General features: G+C 35.8%; 1 protein-coding gene across 2 annotated transcripts in view; it reads left to right on the top strand.

Annotated features, from left to right (window-relative positions):
* LOC131439366 (roquin-1) overlaps positions 1–25,383 on the top strand; it is a 61,469-nt gene that overhangs the window by 22,990 nt on the left and 13,096 nt on the right. For both annotated transcript variants that reach the window (XM_058610289.1, XM_058610288.1), the window contains exon 2: positions 2,731–2,893. In XM_058610289.1, the coding sequence (XP_058466272.1) occupies positions 2,732–2,893 (162 nt within the window). In that variant the 5' untranslated portion in view covers position 2,731. The remainder of the gene's footprint in view (positions 1–2,730; positions 2,894–25,383) is intronic.

Here is a 25,383-nt window from a genome sequence, read left to right as displayed (position 1 = left end):
TTTCAGTTATCAGATATTTTCAATGTTTCACTTCTGATTACTCTATTTTACTAAATTATCTCTTCAATCAACCTATCAATTTCCGTCTAGCTTCAGAGAAAAGTTTTATTTGGAATGTTTTCTTCTTCTATGTTATTGATTGTCTTTCAGGATTGTAAATTGAATGATAAAAATCAACTAATGCGCAAATCCGTTGATATTACAAAGTTAATAACAGAGATAACATAAATCGGTATATTGAATACATAGTAAAAATACACTTGATATTAATATTTCAAACAATAAACCAATATAACCAATTAATAATTTTATTAAATAATTAAAATGATAAAGTGGGAATAATAAAGGATCATTGTTTTGTGATTTAAAATGATTTTATAACAACTGCTTAGAATATGTCAAAGCAATGAATCAACTGTTTTGTCTAAATCCTATTCACTCGTTTATTTTGTAATTCCATTTATAAAAAATAGGGAAGTTTTTTTTCTTTTCGCGATAGTATTGCAAATTTTTCTTCAGTTTCCTCGAATAAGAGCTGTGAATCAAGACATCCCGGGACTTCAATGTAGGATATTGTTGAAACGTTCACTCGGGAAGTCAGCGAGTTTAGTGGTGGATCCGAGCATCTTGAAACCGGAACATACTGAGTCGTGCGCGAAAACTACCAATACTGAAATTTTTACTAACAAATATCCTTCTCCCGTGACACTTGTGGAATGCGGAGTAGTATATACGGCTTCTAGTAACAACAAGTGTTGGACTAACATCACTTCTCATTGCTTAGACGATCTACGTTCGGGCCTGGTCGGCGCCGGTACTGATGAATGAATTCTGGGATTACCAGAAGATGTACATTGAAGGATGATTTACCAGTCCCAGGTCGGATCATCTAGAAACTCCCTGTACAGTTTCAGCTAATCCCGATCAGTAACGGAGTAGCAACCAGGGGTGGTCGCTCAAGCTCAATACAAATAAGTTTATAAAAAGCGAAGTCTACTGCCTAAATATTCAAAACAAAATTATTTAGACAGTGATTTTGAACATAGTTGTGTAGTCCTACGTCAACAGTTCGAACAACCCCACGAAATAATCTCCTTGGACTCCGCACAATCCCTCATAAACTTTCCTAAACCCGCAAAATCTTTTCAGAAGAAAACGCTTACGTCCCAATGGACTGCTGATCATATCATATCAATGGACATATAAAATAATCGAGTTGATGATCAAATGTTCGGATGTCGCATGTTTAAAACTAGAAAATTAGTTAAATTTAAATCCTCTAGTTTCCAAATCGACTATATAAACATTCGGCTCCGTTGTTTTATTTTCACGATAATGATCACCTTCCAAATCCGTCTTTTGATAAGAACGCAAAATAATCGACTCCTACGAATGTTAGTTGTATAACTCCATTCTAACCCATCTCGCTCTATCGGGAAATCTCTTGTGTTGAAATCAAAAACTAATTGACATTTATGTGTGCACCAACGGCTTCCCCCGGTTGGTGTTACCGCCGATCACCGAGAAATGCACCCTCATCAACCGGAGCTCGAACAGTCGAACGGGGCGAAAGTACGATTTACATCATCGCTGCCGTGGACCGTCGTGAGGCAACATCTCTGTATCATAGCCAGACGAGTTGAACTGCCATCAGATCAGCGGTCCGGATATGCCAACATGTTTAGCGGGAATGGGGTGGGAGGGAAAACAACAATCCAAGTGCTCTGTGCTTTTCCTTTCATTTGTCGAACGTGGCACACACACGGTGCTCGAAAGAGAGTAAAAACTTAAGCACGAAAAACATCCACGAGCAAATAAATCAGACCCTAACCGGCCTGGTGCTAGTCGCGCTTTCATTATAGTGGAGTGGAGGTTGAGAAGCTTTTAACGACGCGGGATGTAGTTGTGTACGCTATTGCTAGTTTATGTGTATAAATCTTTCTAGTTTCACGATTCACCACGACGATGATGACGTCTAATGCCAGTGTTGAAGAAAATGCAGAGAAGGGTGATATTTACCCGTTGAGAAAGAAATAACGAAATTACATCGGAATGTGATTCGTGGTGCAAATTTTCCCATGTGTTTAGAAGCAATGAAAAAAAAAAGAAACAGGAAATCCGATTTTGATAACTTTCTGGTATGACCTTCAGATCGGGTGAGTCGACTTATTAACCGCATGTCGTCCAAACCGCGTCTACGATATTATAGACATCGGTTTCACAACGAAACGCGTTGAAGCTGGTATTTTGAGACCAGAGCGAAAAGGTCTACCGACGATCACAAGCGTGTGTCAAGCGACAAAATTTTCTCTCTGAATGCAAGAAATCACCGCCATCATGGGAATTCCCTCGCCACCAACTTCCATTTTTACTCTTTCCGAATGTACGCCACATTCGAACAGTTGTCAACGTGGCAATGGACGTTAAATCGCAGACCGGTTGATTCATACTGCTCGATATGTCGCTCCTACCTGTTGCCTTTCGCGAAGAAGCTGCGTATTCGGCCTTGAACGGCCTCGACGCTTTCAAGTGTTGATATGTACATACATTACCAACAACGAACCAACACAACCACCAGCAAGCAACGGCAGATACATTTGGAATCCAATGAACTCGTTTATTATTAGAATCTAAGCTCCACGGTGTCTGATTTTCTAATGTTCTTTATTATTGGCACTCACTGTTCGGCTGATCGGCCGATATTACTGGTGCCACTGTTTGCCATTCTAGAATGCCGATTCAGGCGCCCCAATGGACAGAGTATCTCAGCTGTCCAGTTTGCTGCAACGAATTTGCGGCAAATCTACGTCCACCAATCAGCCTAGGATGTGGTCACACCATATGCCGTACTTGTTTGGCGACCTTGCACAGGAAGCAGTGTCCCTTCGATCAGGTAAGTGTTTCTGTTCTACAGCAAATGACAATTTTGGGTTATTAATTTCCTCGGTGACAAAGTGTACAAAACTGGAAATACAGTCTTGTTTGACATTTTAAAAGCTGCATGATATTTCGATTTTGGCGATTTTTGCCTCCCCCGTAAAACTCGTTTACAATTATTTCATTAGAAACGTGTAGGCACACAGAACGAAAAAAATGTGTAAATTTACGTTTCGATAGATGCACATAAAAGAAGCATCGCAACTGATCCAAATTTACATCCCAAAAGATGTAAAAATTTAACTAAATTTAAATCAGACAGAAAGCTCGCATTTTAATGTAAATCGATGTGATATCAAATCTTCTTTCCCATAAATACGGTGAAACGTAAGATTAGAAACATATTCAACTGACCTAGTTAATCACCCTCATTCTTGTTTACGGCCGTATGCGATACGTTCGAAAGTGTGTCAAATTTGTATTACCGTTTACGTTCGAATCAATAACACTTTCAAACATCGTAGATGCATAAGAACAATGCCAATCTAACTTTAAACCATCAGTTTTGGTACAAACTTAAGTAGTAATGAAAAATGCTTGATATCATTTGGTATTTGACTTGTTTTCTCGCTGGTTTTGTATAATCATGCTTGTTTACGTCCGTATCGACTATCCGACGAACACATACTTTCGAACGAATGCGAACAAGCCATTCTTATTTTCACTCGAATGTGTACCAACGCAATTCCTGTACAAAAGAAGGATCGACATCGGAGATAGTTTTTATGGAAGATTCCAAGCACCAAAGAAGTGACGAATGCTACATATTAAATAAATATCGCACTCAAGATCAATTTTATTCAAGTCAGTCAATAAAATTTTAAAATTAAACTTCGTGCAAAGCAAAAAGCATTGAAAATAGCAATCAAAATCAGTAGTTCCTGCGAAAAAATATGCTGCCTTTTTCTTGCAAGTTTGTCATGTTTTCGATAGTTTGCATATTCATTGCATTGGTAAAATCATGCATTTAATATACAATAAAGTATGTTTACCCATTGCGTATTTTCCATAAAGTGCCTTATAGATACGGTAAAATTTGATGCGTAAAAACTTGGAACCGCGCAAAAACAAGCATTTTACTATAACTGCTATGCTTTCTAAATGTTTTATTCACAAATTTGTCATTTGATTGCAAATCACATTCACATTCGGAAGGCAAGTTGTTGGAAATCGGTTGAACTGTTTTCAATGTATTCCAACGGTTGATTCGCAACATTAAACTGTCCAGTCCCAACCACGGCATTTCGTCTATTCGTCTGCAAACGAGAATGGGACTTTTCGTTCGTACGAATGATGCTCGAATACACGTATTTTTCGAAAATCAACTTCAATTTATTTGAAGAAGTTTAATGATACTTAAATATTTTGTGGCAAACAAGTCTTGTTCGAATTCATTAAAGTGAAACCAGGAATGATTTATTCATATTTGTTCGAAAGTATCCTTTCGTTGTAGGGTCGATACGGATGTAAACCAGAATGAGGGTGAATAGCTGTATAAGTTTCTAAATTGTGTAATTTTGGCACAGCGAAACCAAACCGAAGTAATAGTAGAACTCGAAGTAAAAGTATAACTCGAAAATATTCGACACGTATTTTTTTATTTCAACATGGTACGTGGAATTTTCTAGATATAATTTTTTGAAGTTTCGTGTTTTCAAAAAAGAGCCTTTTTTCAACAGCCTTTACTGTAAAATCTAATAAAGATACAAAAATTCGTCCAAGATATGAAATGTGAGCCTTTTCCTTAGTTTTCAAATAAGCGTTTTTGTAAAACAACTTATAAAGTTAATTTAATGAAAAAAGTAAAAAACTAATAAACAAATAAAAAAATTCAAACTTGGGCCTAATTGTTTTCTTTTTTTAGTTGAAAAAGAAACCCTAGGGGTTTAACTCAATCTTGGCAAAGTTTCAGAGTGGAAAGATTAATACTTTCGGAGCAGTGAATTTTTCAATCACGACCCGCACGCGCGAAGCGTACCGCAGCGCAAATCGCTCGAATACGGGCATAACATACCGACATATGTCGCGTCACTGATCGTATCCTAACTTTGACAATTTATTGTTATCAACGTTTCAGCTAAGATCGCGGTGTAAAAATGATTTCAAAAATCAAAAATCTTTACTGCAATCCGTTTAACTTTAACACTCATGTTAGCAAAAATCAATCGTTGCGTCGGGTTTCTTCTTCCCTGCTTGAGAAATTCGATTATTTGCAAGCAAATGGTGTTTTGTTTGCATCGTGTAAAATTGTTTGACTTTAATTGTTATTTCAGGGGAAATTATTTTTCTTTAAAATATGAATATTCATGATTTTTAATATAAAGACATCAAAAGTTTGATAAATCAGTTTTCACTTTTTGATCCCTGAACCGAAAATTTTTTTTCCCACGAGATTAGCTACTTTCGTAACAAAATATCTTGATGTGTTCGAATAGTTTTTTGGCAAAACAGATTTAGTTGCATCTTTTGCATGAAATTTTTGTTTCAATTCGGTAAGAAAATATGGTTCATTCTGAAAAGGCAATCGATGTTTTAAAATTTAAGAAATGCAATGTTACAATGTAAGTTCCGCTTTCTGCCTACACGGTGGACACAAAACATCATTTCCTTGCAAAAGATGAAGAAGGGAGAAAGAAACCCGATGCAACGAATGGTTTTGTTTTTTGCTAAAATGAGTCTTAAATTTAAACGGATTGCAGTAACGATTTTTGATTTTTGAATTCATTCTTACACCACAAGCTTAACAAAAACGATTCTAAAAATAAACTGTCACAGTTAGGATTCCATCAGTGGCGCAACATATGTCGGTACGTTAAGCCCGTATTCGAGCGAGTTGCGCTGCGGTACGCTCCGCGCGTGTGGGTCGTGATTGAAGAATTCACTGCTCCGAAAGTATTAATCTTTCCACTCTGAAACTTTGCCAAGATTGAGTTAAACCCCTTAGGTTTTTTTTTCAACTAAAAACAAAAAAAATAGGCCCAAGTTTAAAATTTTCTTCAATTTTTTATTAGTTTTTAACTTTTTAAAGGTTGTTTTATTTTAAACGCGAAACTTCAAAAAATCATATTTCGAAAATTCCACGTACCATATTGAATTAAAAAAAACGTGTCGAGTATTTTCGAGTTCTTTACCGAAAAATTATTTAGATAAAAAAATGGGTAGCTGATTTTGCGTGGAATGCCCCAAAAGTATAAGTGACATAACGGACAAAACGCGTTGTTTTTTACTGCTCAATTTTCTCAGAGATCGCAGAGCCGAATATTACAAGTCTAGGCTCGTTTGAAAGCTACTATTGATGTTTGGATGAAGTTGAACAATCAAATGGTTTCCACTTCCGGTTCTGAAGATATAATTGTGTAAATGACGTAACCAACTAACCGATCATTTTTCATCGGCTGAGTTTTCTTGAATTTCGATAAACTTAGGCTTATTTGAAAGCTAGCAAAGTTAATCGAATTTGGAAGAGTTATAGCGAACATTTTCGGTTCGAGAGATATTATGTTATATGTGACGTAACCGACAAATCCCAGTGATTTTTAATGTACCAAAATTTCTCAAAGATAAGAGAATCGATTCCGAAAGACGTAAACTCGTTTGAAAACTGCTATTAGGTTATTTGATTTGATAACTCACAATACTACCACATGTAATGAAAAGTCCCGGTCCTTTCACAGAAAAGGCATGAGTTGCATCGAACCGTGTATATTTTTGTTGAGAACAAGCCTCTAGATTGCTCAATACCAAATTTCATGACAATCTATCCACTAGTGTTTGAATAACAGCTGATCGTGTCAGACGAGTTCTAGTTTTCATCAAGCTATGGAAAAAGATGAGTTTCATATCCTGATAAAGCATGCAACGTTGAAACTGAATGATTTGTGTTACGGATTGGTCCACCATTCGCCACATTCTCTAGACCTGGCCCCCAGCGACTATTATCTATTTCCAAACCTGACAAGGCTTCTCCAAGGAAAGAAATTTTCGTCGAATGCTGAGGTCATTGCAGAAACGCAAGCCTATTTTGTAGGCCTTGACAAATCTTTTTTTTTTTTCAAAAGACATCAAAATGTTATAGGACCGATGGGTCGAATGTATCGCTCTAGATGGAGATTGTACTGAGAAATAAAACAGTTTTCACGGTAAAAAATCGTTAATTTTTAAATGGCAAGTGAAAGGCTTTATCGCACCACTAGGTGGATTAAGAATGACCTAATAGTAGCTTTCAAACGAACTAAGTCTTTCAACATCGATTCTGGAATTTATCGGTTACGTCACATATAACATTGCATCTCTCGAAACGGAATTGTCCGCCATTACCCTTCGAAATTTAATTGACATCGTTAGTCTTCAAATAAGCCTATGTTTATCGGACTTTGTTGTCATTTCGAGAAAATTCAGCTGAAGAAAATTGTGCGGTTATTCGTTTGCGTCACTTATACTATCATATGTAACCACAAGTGAGAGCCATTCGAACTTGATTCATAATTCAATAGTAGCTTTCAAATGAGCCAAGACATGTTAATATAGGCTAAGCCAACTTTGAGAAAATTATGTGATCAAATACCTTTGAAAATTGCACACATACATACATACACACATACACACAGACATTTTCCGATATCGTTGAGCAGAGTTGAATGGTATATAACACTATGGGTCTCCAAGGCTTACGATTACGCTTACGTCACTTATACAATCATATCTCCGGGACCAAAAGTCAGAGTCATTCCCGGGTAACCAGTAAGCACTAATAATGGCATTAAATTGGCCTTTTATGAGCACCAAAAATGCTTAAAGCCTTATATCTGCAATCTGAAAGCTCATCTATTGTAACTCAATCAGAATTCAGCTTTCAGAATGCACACCAGCCATTAATAAGCATTATCTATGAATAGCCGTATATTTGGCCAAAATCGGCCCTAATTCAGTCTCAAGTGCGATTGAAATGACAGTTAGCGATTATTTGCTGTCATAATGCGGCATTAGTATGTGCTCATTGGTTACCAGGGTTTGATCTTAGAACTTGATCAATGGCTCAATAGCAGCTTTCAAACGAGTTTACTTGGCTTTTCCGATACTGGAAATAGTTGTCAAAAATCTTAGAATTAACTTGCATCCATTTATCTTATTAGTGATTATTAGAAAGACATCTTGTACGTTTTAGGGAGTTCCGAACTTTGATCCGTTGAATCATTCCGATGCCTGTGTTGAACTGCTTGGCCATCCCGCGTCGTCGCCGATGGGTTTTTCCTGATGTACTCAACCACTTTTAAGTCCCGGCCGGGCTGGTTGGGACCCGTTTTCCTACCGGATTGGGGCAAATCCTTCATGGAAAGGGTCTTACCGAACTTCTCGATAATATTTTTGACACTGGTGTGGTGCACTTTCACCCGTTTTGCAATTTCGTTGTACGTGACACCACTTTCTGAGCACCAAGTGTGCAGATTTTTCTTTCGCGTTTCCGGATCAATTCGACTCATCATTGAAACGATAAACCGTACCGAAACCAATCGATTGCGCAGCTGTTATTGACATGTAAACAAACATGTCACCGCAACACACTCTGCAAAAATTAAGCCATTTCAGAGTAATAACTGTTTGAATGTTGCTAACTACTTATCGATACACTCCTTATTGAATGAATTGCATCAGAATCAGATAAAAGAAATACTTATGATATTATTCTATTCTGAATGCTAGAATATAAAACAACTGAAAACATCGTCTTCTATAAATATTTTGTTCTTGGTTTGATATTACAATGACAGAATTTTATATTTTGTTGCTGTTTTGTATTGTAGGCTTCGTTATGATTTTCGATATTTTAGCTCTTATTTTAAACTAAATAATGTTAATTTCTGCCATCGAGATGTTAGGTTTTAATAACAAAATTTGCTATTGGTACCCGGAAAGGCGGAGCTAACGAGAGCAAAAATACAACAAATAGAATTTTTTCATTGATTATTCTTGTGTAGAAATGGAAGAAAATATGAAATATATCTTTGAGATCGATTCCTTTTCTTTTATGTTAAGCAAAGTCGAGTGTTTTTTCGAATACGAAGATTTTACTGCTGAATATTAATCAAAATAATTGCCCTTTGCTCGGTGGAAATGACGCACGATGTGAATCGACTCATTATCCATAATCTATGTTAAGGATGATTCTTCTCCAGTGAGTGTCTTATTGTGTGAAACCGCTTGTCGCAGGGTCCCGTTCCGTCTAACTTTTTTTATAGGGGCGACCGGGGCTAAGACGGGCACCTTTTTGGAAATTGAAAAAAAAAAAGCATCCATTACAACTAGATTTGTACCCAAGTTATCTATACCGCTGCGTAGCTTGAACCTTCAGCTACGATTCCCAACTTGTGGATTAGAGAAATATGCATTTGTTTTCGTAAAAAGTCGCGATGAAGTGACCAACCCAAAATCCAAAATTTCAAAAACTGCGGAGCTAAACCGGACTTTAAGGTTTATCGATTTTTAAGAAAACTGAATGAGTGCAAAAGAAATGAAATCGTGTTCGAATGAGTTGTCTGTTGGTTTCAACCTTGCATAACATAATCCTGCTCACTGGGAACCATCCGAAACGCTTCTTGTCATCTCCACTGTTGTCGATTTTTCAATCTATTCGGCCCTAAAAGCAACTAGACGTACACGACGAACTTCTGAAATTTTTTCAAGAGCTTTTCAATCCGTTCTTTCGAAGATAATACGAATCTATCAATTGTCTCGAATTCATCATATGTTGCTTTAAGTTGGTCTTTTCAGTAGATGACAAACAGAATATTCCAACCACACGACTTTTAGAATATGAAAAATAAAATTCGAACTGAAAACTAACACAATTTAATGTCGCCATATGTCTAAAGCTGCAATGAATCAACCAAAGTGAGCTGCTGTCTCACCGTAACCGAAGTAAAACATGTTCACTAAAAGCGAAACCCTGTAGCATACTAGGACTAACATCATTATGAAAATGAAGTGAACCCAAGTTTTTCTTTTACCATGGTCGACAGACAAGTACAGTCCTTCCTTTGCCATGTCAGCTGTTGCTAGGAACTCAAGTGTTGGCTTCAAGTACAGTGCAAAAACAACTTCATTTCTTTCTTCCCAACATGATTATATGAAAGTTTTTGTTCTAGTTTATCGCTGTATGGTTATAACTGAATTAATCTAGTATATCCATATGTCATTCAGTTTCATTTGGTTCGATTTTTTTTGTCGTCTTTTGTCGCAAAAATTGAACAAAGAGAAATATTTACTGTTTAATTATCTGGAAAATTTTGAAGCTTATGATTTCTAGATCCTGATTTAAACAACATTGAAGAAAGTAATAAACAAACTCTTATATTAAAATTTGTATCTATGAAAAAGAATGTGGTTGATTTGATAGATCACTTCGACCAGACACCCATACTTCCTACGGGGTTGTTCGAACTGTAGGTGGCAGGACGCAGTTTTTTGTGTTCCAAAGCGAAGTTTTGGAATTACATTCCTCTTGTGAAATTTAATCATTCTGTTACAACAAACTTCGCAGCCGACTCTTAGATCCGTTGCATGGCTAGTTCTACGATGCTACTGCCACTAAGAATCCTTCCAAGTCGGTTGTCGAACATACGACTACTGGCTTGTAAGATCAGCACCCTACACGGAGAACCCTTCGGTCATAAAATTGCGATATCGCAGTTTTTGATTTTTGCGATAGTTGATTTAACTAATTTCTTTTTGATTCAACCAATATGGTTTTTGATTTGCATTTATTCAAGTAGTTGAAAAATATGTTGTTTTGAATGCTGTCAAATGCCGGAGACAGTTGAAAGCAAAACAATAATCGCAATGCAAAATCAACAACTTTTTTAGTTGAAATCTGTTCGCGTCGCTTCAAAATGTCAATGAAAACAACATCGATGGTTAAAGCGTTTGGTGAAATTGTGTTCATTCGATTTGAGAAAATTTATGATAACAAGTGTTTATCTAACAGCGGTGTTGTGATAAAGTTAACCTTGTTTAAGATGAAAAAGATTTGGTGACAAATTAGAAAATGTTAATGAATGATCATCTCGTAATGCTTCAGGTATGCGCAAAAATTTTATGCTTCAAATTCGATCATTATTTACTTCCAGCAGACTGTTTTAGTTCCAGCTGTTTGATACCGATGATGATGTTCATGGATTAGCAATAAAACGCTTTTTGACATGAATTGAATTTATGAAAGTAACAGGAGCGAAGGGTTTCAAACACATAGAACGCGCTGCGATTGAATGGCGCGTTTGAATTGCCGTCGCAAAATTCCAATTCCCAGCGGTTGATGCACCCAAGCTCATATAAATTGACTCAAATTTTCCCAAATCAATAACATTATTCGAATTGATTCAACTATTTGCAATGTCTAAAACAAATAAAACCGATTTATTTTTCAACTAACAGAATTTTGTTTCAATAACAACACCAGTTATTTCAACTAAAATATTTGTTGAATTGAAAGGTATGTGTCCTCACTAATTGACAGCATTTTTTTCAAACAGTTAAATTAGTTGTTTCAACCATCGTTTCTGCTAATCGAAAAACAAAAATGACAGTTTAGTTAAAACAACAATCGATTAGTTGTACCAAATTTTAACCAATCGAATTCAGAAAATTAACTAATATTCTGGTTGAAATGGGATCGCGGGTGGTTCCGTGTAGTTCTGTACCGATTTCCATTCACGGTAACGGGATGTCTTTCCTCATTTTTAAATAAATAAGGATAATTCCACTAGCCTATAGACCGCACCAAACAGTATATTTATCGGTAATTCTTGAACCTGCATGTGGATTATCTTTGCTGCAAATACGGCAATTTTGCTTCTTGACTTATCCATTCAACCGAAAATGCGCCTCATTACTGAGGAGAATTTGGCACTATAAACAGTTTTAATTGAACATTGATTTTGAAAATAAACAGCTAACATTCTGTTCAAAATCTCGACACAGGAGTTTCGGATTCCGGTTTATTTATAATTTACTGACAAATACAGCAAATTTTCATGCTAAACTTTGTCAAACAGATGCACTTTGTTTCATAAGATATCACAATATTACTTTAACGAATATTAGAAACGCGCGTTTGGATTACTGTATGCTTTAAATGCTGATTTGGCTTGGTGGATAATAAGCAACCATTAAACTTTACGTTATGTCTTCGACTCACCAGTGCAGCAGCAGTTTATGTTGAACTTCTTATGCCACCTCGCGGCACAACATAAATCATTAAACGCTGCGCTTAAGAGCATTATTGGAAAAAGCAAGAAGTTTAAAAAAATTGTGTTGATTTTTCAAGAAAATTGCAATAATTTTGATGCTTTATTCCTTCGTCAAATGCAAGACTGATCACTTTCATCACCGTTGGCCAGATATGTTTCTTGTTTTAATCCTATTGTTACATCGAAGTTACTGGCTAAGTAAAATACAAAATAAAGATGGAATACATTGGGCTGGATGATACTGTTAGTTCAGAAGATAAACGTTTGGACAAACTGTGGATGAGAGTTTTTTATCGTAGTTCCAAGGAGATGTCCGAAAAATACTTATTTCTCAACACTCGATGTTTTTTTGGACATGTAAAAAAACCGGGATTTTTTAGTCTCGCGCATCGGGAAAAACGGGAAAAAACCTGGAAATTGAAATCGCTAATTCACTTGCCACCCTGCTTAAATTACACTAAACTCTAAAGTGAAAATTACTTCGACATATCATGGAATGTTTAATCGATTGTTACACTTTTAGATTCAAACTCGATCCGATTTGCAGTTTCGACATTACAGAATAATTAGTGATTAAAATCTCAAATTGCCACTTAAAACGACTGACATTAGAATAATGTCATGAAAACTGAAACACCGAAAAATATTCATGCAAAAAACACATGCGGATTGATAAAAAAAGGTATCATCTCACTGCTAGGTGGATTAAGCACGTTTTTAACCATCGTTCGTGGAAAAATACTAATAAAATTTGTAATTTTCCACTTATCACGCTTTAGTTTCGAAACCGGGAGTTGGATCCTGATAAAATATTCCACAAATTTTTAGGATATTATAATACCTTTCATTTGAATCTTAGTTTGCAAAAATCGGTTTAGTTGTTCCAGAGATAATTGAGTGTAAACTTTTTCTCAAATTTTCACATATTACCATATAACTCCGGAACCGGAAGTCACATTCAAATGATATTCAATAGCAAGCTATGGGACCATAATACCTTTTATTTGAGTCTTAGTTTGTGAAAATCGGTTCAGCCATCTCTGAAAAAAGTGAGTGCACATTTTTTTCACTTTTATGGTACATATCATCCTATATCTCCGGAACCGAAAGACGGATCGGAATAAAATTCAATAGCAGACTATGGGAATATGAGACCTTTCATTTGAATCTTTGTTTGTGAAAATCGGTTTAGCCATCTCTGAGAAAAGTGAGTGCATATTTTTGTTACATACACACATACGGACCCATACACACACAGACATTTGCTCAGTTCGTCGAGCTGAGTCGAATGGTATATGACATTCGGCCCTCCGGGCCTCGGTTAAAAAGCCGATTTTCACAGTGATTGCATAGCCTTTCTATATGAGAAAGGCAAAAATGGAAAAATGGTTTCAAGTGATGATGTAATCTCCTCGTGCTGGCTTTATGTCAACAGACATTTTTAAACCATCAAAAAAATCCCCGAAAATCTTCGATAAATATGAAGCCTTCTGTACATTTCAACGATAATGACATGATTGGTACCGTTGAAGAAGGGTCATTTGAAATGGAACCTAGTTAGATTTAAACATTTCAACTAGCCGAGACATCCAGTGTACAATCAGTTGCTATTCTATTCTCAGCCTGTCAGCAAGAAAGTGGAAGAGAATTCCGAAAATAATAACCAATCGGAACTACTTCTGGAAATAGAGCTTTGAAAACTAAAACTACTACATCGCCACGCACACTTTAAAAAAATCCTGTGATTTTACATCTTAATAATAAAAGGAGCGTCACAGTTCACGCAAATTTACGTGGAAGACCATTTGATATTGTTTCTAAAATTCCATGATATGAAATTCATCGAAATAAAAAAAATGAATACAGATAACGACCGCCGTGACCTGAACTGAAAATCATTGGATCGCAAAGTACGTCTGTTGATCGACTGAGCCACAGAAGCACACATCTACTTGGTTGATAAAAAGTGCACTTAAATTCATACAGTCGTTAGCAGGATGCAAGTTACAGTCGAAACCAGTAAAATTCATGCCAATCTAACATTAAGTCATTACAAATGAAATTTTCCGTCATTTGACAAATCATGTCTTAATGAGTTACATCGTATTAGGGGTTAAGTCATCTGTAAAATTCATTTTTTTTTGTTGTGCGTGAGAAAGATTTGCATTCTGTCATAAAAGCTATAACACATGGATCAATAAGTTCCGAGACTAACAATGGAAACAACATTTTTTTTGCAAAATTTTTTTTTATTCATCAACATAATCACCTTTTAGGGTGATACAATGGTTCCAACGTTTTTCCAATTTTTCAATACCATGTTTATAAAAAAATGTATCTTTCGCTTCAAAATAAACTTCAGTTTCAGCGATGACCCCTCCTCATTTGAGCCAAATCTTTTTCCCTGGAGCATTTTTTAAGATCAGCAAAGAGCCAGTAGTCACTGGGGGCTAAATCTGGCGAGTATGGGGGGTGGGGAAGCAGATCAAAGCCCAATTCGCTCAATTTCGCCATTGTTTTCATCGACTTGTGACAGGGTGCATTTTGTCCCATCGAAAGCAATCGCGGCACCCACTTGGAAAAAACCTTTTTCATGCTCATTTTTTCATGAAGGATAGTAAATACACTTCCATATGATATCTGTGTCATTTCAGCAATCTCACGGAGCTTCACTTTACGATCTTTCATTATAATTTTTGTCACTTCACTTACATTTTCCGGTGTAACGGATTCCACAGGTCTACCCGAGCGTTCCGCGTCATTTGTGTCAGTACGACCACGTTTAAACTCGGCGAACCACCAACAAATCGTTGCTTTTGATGGACAAGAGTCCGGATAACATTTTTCAATCCATTGTTTCGCTTGCACGGTGCACCTCGATAACTCAGCTGTTTCTGGTCGGATCGACTTAAAATTTTGACCCGTTTCAAGCAAAAGTTAGTACTCTAGAAAGACGTGGTTACTGGTTTACCACGAGCGCCATCTCTGCTTTAGTCTCGGGACTTATTGATCCATGTGTTAACTTCGGATAGAGCTGCGGCAATTGAATCTACATCTACAGCATGTAGATCGCTTAAATAAGAGTGAATCCAGTTAAGATGATTTCGTTTGATTTTATCAGAGTATTTTTTTAATAAATATGAACATAAATAAATTATATTGTTTTGTTACTGCTATCGCTTTGTCTCTGGCTATTATCTCTGAAAACTTTCGCACTACGCATCGCGTCGCGTGTCGCGCCCACTCTGGCTTCACCCTAAGTTACAATACAATACAATAACAATACTTCGTATTTTTGGACAATGGCAACCGAGAAGGCAAAGCCTTACGGCATGCATATATTTTAAATAAATAACGATAAATCTCCATTCCTCTCACATACTAAAACGATTAGATAGAGTAAGATCTGCTACCTCTGTTCGATAATTTGGCTCAAAATGTAAGACGAAATAATTGCATTCGCCTGTCAGTTTTCCAATCTGCTTGCCCTCTGATCTGATCATATTCAAAGCTAACTCAAGACGGCTCTACGTCTTAACAAAGACTAAAACACAAATCGTGGCAAGATGGAGATTTTTGCAATCACTTCGAATTGTCGTGTCGCTAAACCGATTGTATTTCATATTTGTCGAAACAATTTTTCCGGGATATTACTTCTTAGAACCGAAGCGAAGATAATATGTCCGATTTTATCACAATTCGTTAATTGGAAGTTGAGTAAACCGCAAAATAAATTGATGAGATAACTATTGGTAAAATAACATCGGACGATGCGAAACTTCAAGCGTTGAGCCTTTTTTTCTTCTGGAATAATTGAGAACAGTTCTGCAATGTGCTACCGCGCGGAATATTACGGAAAACGTTTCCCATTTCATCAATTATGCGGTTCCCGGTCGTCGGAATAGGTATCAGATGAGATATAAATTTTTAAAAACTCGATCCCAATATTTAGCATTTTATACCTCTTTGAACGATAGTTTTACTCGAGGGAAATAACCCGAAACAGAATTTAGCACAAATTATTCATCCTCACGAGCTATCACTAATCGCATGTTTAGCCCATGTTTTACAGAAATGCTGTGCGCACAAAAGACTGTGTTTCGATTACTAAACAGAAAAGCTGTTAACCGAAAGTCAATGCTGTCAGGTGCTGGCAGAACGATGCTGCTGTAGCGCAATTCAGTTGTTTACGTCAGAAAGGAAAAAAAATACTGTGAATCATCATCTTAGCGTGTATTGAAGCCTCTGCGATATGAAGCTTAAAACATTCATAAAAGGACTATGAAAGATTCAGTCTGCCAATGGCAAAGGCAAGGCAATCTTTTGTCGGTTGTTTCTTCTCATACGTTCGATTCGGTGCGAGACTGCCTGCATAGTGGGAACAGCACTGAGGGATGTTGGTGATGACGTCAACATCAAAAACTGTTCGGAAGCATGATGTAATGCGCTTTGATTTCGTATCAATTCCAATACGTATCTGATTGTTTTGGTTGCAAAAAAAAGATTGAAGAATAACCTAAAATGTCAAAATAACGGGACAATATTTTTGTTGATACTCAGTATTGTCAATCCTTCGTCAATACGTCCAATCCATTTGAATGCACATGGGCATTATTCATCATACTGTCAATAATATTGTCAATATCACGAGTGTTGACAATAATATTGACTCGTGTGGGGGCCCGCTAATTAAAAACATAGATTTGTATCTCATGATTAGTGAACTAACTATTAATTCCTTTTTCGCGGGCAATTTTGTTCAATTACTCATATTATTATGACATGTGTCGCACCAAGTAAATTGAACTGAAAACTTGTGAAAATTTCACGTTTCTGGAATTTTTATTCATTTACTCTATCATCTATTGAACGAATAGATACTGTTTCCGACGTGAAGAACTATTTCGATTCAGCAATATCGCTTAGATCGATTCGGATTTGTTTGAACGAAAATCTCCTTGTGATACACAAGGTGCTTATCTAGTGCCACTTGTTTTTAATTTTTACATCCATGATTTCTGCAACTGTGTACAGTTTCGAAAAATGTTACACGAACTGAACTCATACAGATTCACATTTTGCATAGGGACTTTTTTGAGGCGATGAATTATTTGGGCACTGCCGATTTTGTGAAATTAGAGATGACCTTTTTTGTTAGGTAAACAAATAACTAAACGACAAAGTGTGCCTCATCAATTCAATGAGATAGTTCGTAGTAGCAGCGCTATGTATAACGCAACTCCCCCGTATAGAAAAATCTTGAAAAAATTGACTCTGTAACATAGGTATTAGAGGTGGGAAATATCGACTAAAATCAGATATCGATAATATCGTTGCACCTCTGCTTAATTCAACTAGTGCTGAGAAGATACCTTCCTCTAGTCATTCAAAAAGTCTTCCTTAAACATTGTATTTATTACGACAATTTCTGACACGAAATTTTTCTAATTTTTTTATGAATTCATTCAGATTGATCTTCTTGTCGGTTATCGCACTTGTATTATTATATCTCAGAAACTAGTGATCTGACAGCCAAGTGATCTGCGAACTTTATTCAAAACCCAAGAGTAGCTTTCAAACGTACATAAGTTTGTAGAAATCGGTTCAGCCATTTCCGAGCAAATTAGGAAGAGAAAGATCTATTAAAGGTCCACATTCATACATACACACACTTACTCGCACACACACACATTTTGCGATCTCGTCAAACTGAGTCGAATTGTATATAACACTAGGGGTCACCGGAACTTCGATCAACAGTCGGATTTCAAGCAATTCTATTAACTTTCTATAGATAAAGGCAAAAAATTATCATACTATCTCTAATTTTAGGAATACTTAAAAACAATAGCGCTTATTTACTTATTGCGTAAGCTTGTGTACTGTTTTGTGGTCACATGCCCAGCGACCAATACGTATTCAAGCTAATATTTTCCAGGGTCACAAAGCAGACAACTTCTCTTCCTCCCGTTTTGAGACTGCTCAAATATATACAAGGATTTCGAACAAGATATCTCGAAGACGCGTATGATTTTTCTTGAAGATGCGTTCGTATTACTCACTGTACTCTTTAGTCATTATTTTATTCTCCGACTAAAAGATGCTGTTTGGGGAGGGTCCTTCGGTGATTTTCCGATATCGGATGAACCATTCTTGTTTTCACTCCAATGAATTCGAACACGACTCGTTTGCCACAACATAGGGTAAGGGCTCCCTATTAGATTTTTTATCGTGACGTCACAAATGAACAAGAATTCATCCTTGACAGTTCACCAGTACTGTTTACAAACAAGCTTAAACAAAAATCGAAGAACACATCTCGAACAATCATCTTCACACTTTCCAACTAGTGACTTTCATTTAATAAATCTCAAAAACAAACCGTATCCAATCGTGAACAAATGTTTTAAAACTCTATTTGAGCGATATGGACCGTAAATGGTCTCATCAAATTTGTCAACAGACAAACAAACAAAAATATATGTTTACAAACAGTACTGCTGAACTGTTGAAATGTGTTCATTTGATTGAGGTTAGCAGTGACGGTAAAAAACCTAATTTCATCGCATTTGTAAGGACGTTGCCCTAAAAACCTTATTTAGCCACTAAAATACCACGATTTTTTCATAATCCTGTTTAGTTCACCTTACTCTACATTGGGAATTGATTCACATTCCTCGGAAATTGAAATAATATTTAAAAAAAATCAGCTAAAAACACTTCTGATATGTGCTCACTACTGTGCTCCTAATTTCATCGCAAAGGTTTTATATTCATTCTATAGTTGGTCCTTTATTCATCCCATGAATTAGCAATGGCGACAACAGAAGCAAAGCCTTGGTATTACATTCCTGTAGTGGAGTTTGACCTTCTGTTTCAACAGACTTCGCAGCCGATTCAGAGTGTACAGAACCAATGCATGACTAGTGCTACGACTCTACTGACACTGGCGACAGCAATCAAAACCAAAATATTGTACTATTACACTCTCAGGTTCAAAATGTCAGAATTTTCCTTAAAAAGGGCCTAATGCCAACTATGAGACAACACACGATATTTTTAGAAACAGTTTGGAATCATTTCGACGTTTTAATTTTTTTGGATCGTTTTCGTTACCTCTCGTTTTAAGTTTGAAATTTTACAGTGCAGTTAATTTGGAGAACTTAAAAAAACACAAAAAAAGAATTGTTCCTGTTTAGGCATTAGCCCTTCAAAAAACAAAATGCAGAACCAGAGATGCCATTTATACAGATTTATCTGTATTGTTTAGATTTTTGCGTTCGTATACAGATTTAAATCAGATTACATATTTTATACAAATTCTACATTTAATACAGATTTCGAAGCCGAAACGGTTTTATTGAAATATAAATATCAGCAATATAATTAAACTACTGTCACGGATACCATGGATGGACTTATGGATGATAGAAGGAAAACCATTTTTTTCGTAACATTATGAGAAAACTTGGCAACTTTGCGAAACCAAATGAGATGAAAAGAAAGCGCAACTAAGTGCACTAAGTGAAAAACTTTCATTTCATATTCTTCAAGACTTATCGCTTGTCGGGATATTTTTTTACCTTTTTTACCTTTTTTATATATATATAAAAAATAGGTATAGAATTCGCTCAAACTTTCGAAAAATTTTCCGAGTCATATACCAATCGATTCAGCTCGACGAACTGAGCAAATGTCTGTGTGTGTGTGTGTATGTGTGTGTGTCTGTATGTGTGTTGTCAACTAAGAGGTCGAGATCTCAGAGATGGCTGGACTGATTTTTAACGGAGATATCGAATTTTTTGTGTAAGCGACTTTTCCCCCATATTCCAGCAGTAGAAGTTCTGAGCGCTGTATGGCAAAGAAAGGCTTGGGAGCAACGTAAAACACGATTTTTTATACTGTTACATACAATAGTTTCTAAGTACCAAAAAGACTGTGAACAGCATTATTTTTCATGACATTTTGCCTCGGACCAATTTTAGCACGGTTCGTTTTTGGCAACATAATCGTTCGAATATGACATATTGGAAAGATGGCAGTACTTCCGAATTCTGAACAATTTCATAATTATATTGATTTAAACTGCTTACAGCAATAAATGCTGGAAGAACAAAACACCCATATACCATTTGAATCAGTTCGTCGAGATCAGCAAATGCGTATGTGACAAATAATTTCACTCAATTTTTTACCTTATTTTCGAAGATGACTCAACCGTTTTCTACAAACTCAGATTCATATGAAAATTCGTATGCTCCTAAACAAGGTTCCTGAATTATGTTTGGATCCGACTTCTGGTTCCGGAACTACAGGATGATATGTGAAACGAAATTAAAATTGTGTAACTTATTTTCCTCGTAGATGGCTGAACCGATCTAAGATTCAAATGATATCTAAGAATCATCTAAGATTTGCTGATTTGAATAGTCGACAACCAAATAAACTTATTTCAGTTTTAGTGGTATTCAGTTTTTGATTCGGAAGGCACCCAACAATTTAACTCGTACTACGATTTCTCAAAGATGTCTATACTGATTTTTAAACATATTGAAACAAATGTAAACTAATCAGGTGAATTTGTCTGACTTCGGCTACACCGATTTTTGAATTCCGGCTCCAGTATCGAATCGTTTCTCAAAGCTCAATCGTTTTCTCAAATAAAGCCAAATCGAATTTCAGAAAAAAATTCAAATTAAAATAAACTTATAGTCCCACACAAAATTAATTAATTTTATTCAATGCTGACTTCCGATTCTGGAATTACAGGAGGATGAATTTTGAAAATTCAAACCGATATAGAAGATGATAATCCCGAAAAGCTTGAAAGTTGGACTCAAAACTATTGCAATTTATTCGTCATATGGCCATACGAATCGGTTTGGTTTATGCTGGTTCCTGAATACCGGCTCTGGAAGTACCTTAAATTACCGTAAATTCTAAAGTGGAACTCACTTCGACATATCATGAAAAGTTTAATCGGTTGTAACCTTTTTAGATAGAGTAATGAGTGATTAAAATGTCAAATTGCAGCTTAAAGCGACGGTCATTAAAATAATGTCATGAAAACTGAAGAATATTCATGAAAAAAACACATGCGGATTGATAAAAAAAGGTATCATCTCACTGATAGGTGGATTAAGCACGTTTTTAAATTTTTAATCGTTATTTAAACAAGTGGCAAGTGAACATTACTAATTATGAAGTCTTCCAGCATTCAATAGTAGTGAAATTGTGCAAAATACTGATCATGTTTTGAGACGAATCGATTAGTAGATATTCAGTAACATGACGAACTGTCAATCTTGAGACGAAAATGTGTCCTAAATTGAAAAGTGGGTTTGTTTTAAAAGAAAAAAAACGATCACCGAAGAATTTAAAACCATTTCTTTCAATGAGAAAGTGTGACAATAGCTGGGTGGTTAGTGGTGGATGCTATGTGGAATTCGGTGAAAAAAAAACTTAACCAAGAATGGATGCACTGGGTTCCTGCTCGTAAAAGGCGACAATTGCAGCAGTTTATCTTTTCCTTCCTTCAGTTATCTGTTATTTTTTTCAACTCTTCACATCTGGTTACTTTTTTTAACTAAATTATCTTCATTCAACAGTTTTTGTTTTACAAAAATAATTTCTCATTATTCTGCGACAAAATTATTTCTTATCTATTTTAGTCTAGCTTCTGATCTTCTTTCATGTTATGTTTTGTCTTTCTAAATTATAAATTTAAATCAACTATCGTGAAATTTCGTCATATTGTAATGTTAATAACAGCAATAACATAGATCGATTTGTTGAATAACTAGTAGGGAAATTCTTGATATGTTTGATCGCCTAAGGCCTGATAATCTATAGAAGGGGTCACTGTTACTAGAAATTGTCTGTACAATTTCAACTAATCTCGGTTAATAATGGAGTGGCTCAAGCGCTTAAGCTCAAGCTCCAACGATGTGAGGTCGCTGAAAGCATAATTGGCATATTGTCGCGAAACTGAAATGTAGAGGTGCTGCTTGTTTAGAGATGATACTTTCAGCAAGAGCTGTCAAATCGGTAGGAAAATTTTTAATTTCTCCACCTTTTCAACGAAAGGCAAAAAATTATCATACTATCTCTAATTTTAGGAATACTTAAAAACAATAGCGCTTATTTACTTATTGCGTAAGCTTGTGTACTATTTTGTGGTCACATGCCCAGCGACCAATACGTATTCAAGCTAATATTTTCCAGGGTCACAAAGCAGACAACTTCTCTTCCTCCCGTTTTGAGACTGCTCAAATATATACAAGGATTTCGAACAAGATATCTCGAAGACGCGTATGATTTTTCTTGAAGATGCGTTCGTATTACTCACTGTACTCTTTAGTCATTATTTTATTCTCCGACTAAAAGATGCTGTTTGGGGAGGGTCCTTCGGTGATTTTCCGATATCGGATGAACCATTCTTGTTTTCACTCCAATGAATTCGAACACGACTCGTTTGCCACAACATAGGGTAAGGGCTCCCTATTAGATTTTTTATCGTGACGTCACAAATGAACAAGAATTCATCCTTGACAGTTCACCAGTACTGTTTACAAACAAGCTTAAACAAAAATCGAAGAACACATCTCGAACAATCATCTTCACACTTTCCAACTAGTGACTTTCATTTAATAAATCTCAAAAACAAACCGTATCCAATCGTGAACAAATGTTTTAAAACTCTATTTGAGCGATATGGACCGTAAATGGTCTCATCAAATTTGTCAACAGACAAACAAACAAAAATATATGTTTACAAACAGTACTGCTGAACTGTTGAAATGTGTTCATTTGATTGAGGTTAGCAGTGACGGTAAAAAACCTAATTTCATCGCATTTGTAAGGACGTTGCCCTAAAAACCTTATTTAGCCACTAAAATACCACGATTTTTTCATAATCCTGTTTAGTTCACCTTACTCTACATTGGGAATTGATTCACATTCCTCGGAAATTGAAATAATATTTAAAAAAAATCAGCTAAAAACACTTCTGATATGTGCTCACTACTGTGCTCCTAATTTCATCGCAAAGGTTTTATATTCATTCTATAGTTGGTCCTTTATTCATCCCATGAATTAGCAATGGCGACAACAGAAGCAAAGCCTTGGTATTACATTCCTGTAGTGGAGTTTGACCTTCTGTTTCAACAGACTTCGCAGCCGATTCAGAGTGTACAGAACCAATGCATGACTAGTGCTACGACTCTACTGACACTGGCGACAGCAATCAAAACCAAAATATTGTACTATTACACTCTCAGGTTCAAAATGTCAGAATTTTCCTTAAAAAGGGCCTAATGCCAACTATGAGACAACACACGATATTTTTAGAAACAGTTTGGAATCATTTCGACGTTTTAATTTTTTTGGATCGTTTTCGTTACCTCTCGTTTTAAGTTTGAAATTTTACAGTGCAGTTAATTTGGAGAACTTAAAAAAACACAAAAAAAGAATTGTTCCTGTTTAGGCATTAGCCCTTCAAAAAACAAAATGCAGAACCAGAGATGCCATTTATACAGATTTATCTGTATTGTTTAGATTTTTGCGTTCGTATACAGATTTAAATCAGATTACATATTTTATACAAATTCTACATTTAATACAGATTTCGAAGCCGAAACGGTTTTATTGAAATATAAATATCAGCAATATAATTAAACTACTGTCACGGATACCATGGATGGACTTATGGATGATAGAAGGAAAACCATTTTTTTCGTAACATTATGAGAAAACTTGGCAACTTTGCGAAACCAAATGAGATGAAAAGAAAGCGCAACTAAGTGCACTAAGTGAAAAACTTTCATTTCATATTCTTCAAGACTTATCGCTTGTCGGGATATTTTTTTACCTTTTTTACCTTTTTTATATATATATATAAAAAATAGGTATAGAATTCGCTCAAACTTTCGAAAAATTTTCCGAGTCATATACCAATCGATTCAGCTCGACGAACTGAGCAAATGTCTGTGTGTGTGTGTATGTGTGTGTGTCTGTATGTGTGTTGTCAACTAAGAGGTCGAGATCTCAGAGATGGCTGGACTGATTTTTAACGGAGATATCGAATTTTTTGTGTAAGCGACTTTTCCCCCATATTCCAGCAGTAGAAGTTCTGAGCGCTGTATGGCAAAGAAAGGCTTGGGAGCAACGTAAAACACGATTTTTTATACTGTTACATACAATAGTTTCTAAGTACCAAAAAGACTGTGAACAGCATTATTTTTCATGACATTTTGCCTCGGACCAATTTTAGCACGGTTCGTTTTTGGCAACATAATCGTTCGAATATGACATATTGGAAAGATGGCAGTACTTCCGAATTCTGAACAATTTCATAATTATATTGATTTAAACTGCTTACAGCAATAAATGCTGGAAGAACAAAACACCCATATACCATTTGAATCAGTTCGTCGAGATCAGCAAATGCGTATGTGACAAATAATTTCACTCAATTTTTTACCTTATTTTCGAAGATGACTCAACCGTTTTCTACAAACTCAGATTCATATGAAAATTCGTATGCTCCTAAACAAGGTTCCTGAATTATGTTTGGATCCGACTTCTGGTTCCGGAACTACAGGATGATATGTGAAACGAAATTAAAATTGTGTAACTTATTTTCCTCGTAGATGGCTGAACCGATCTAAGATTCAAATGATATCTAAGAATCATCTAAGATTTGCTGATTTGAATAGTCGACAACCAAATAAACTTATTTCAGTTTTAGTGGTATTCAGTTTTTGATTCGGAAGGCACCCAACAATTTAACTCGTACTACGATTTCTCAAAGATGTCTATACTGATTTTTAAACATATTGAAACAAATGTAAACTAATCAGGTGAATTTGTCTGACTTCGGCTACACCGATTTTTGAATTCCGGCTCCAGTATCGAATCGTTTCTCAAAGCTCAATCGTTTTCTCAAATAAAGCCAAATCGAATTTCAGAAAAAAATTCAAATTAAAATAAACTTATAGTCCCACACAAAATTAATTAATTTTATTCAATGCTGACTTCCGATTCTGGAATTACAGGAGGATGAATTTTGAAAATTCAAACCGATATAGAAGATGATAATCCCGAAAAGCTTGAAAGTTGGACTCAAAACTATTGCAATTTATTCGTCATATGGCCATACGAATCGGTTTGGTTTATGCTGGTTCCTGAATACCGGCTCTGGAAG

Source organism: Malaya genurostris, chromosome 3 (genome assembly GCF_030247185.1).
Source record: "Malaya genurostris strain Urasoe2022 chromosome 3, Malgen_1.1, whole genome shotgun sequence".
NCBI lineage: Eukaryota > Metazoa > Arthropoda > Insecta > Diptera > Culicidae > Malaya > Malaya genurostris.
This window is presented reverse-complemented; position numbering and strand designations above follow the sequence as displayed.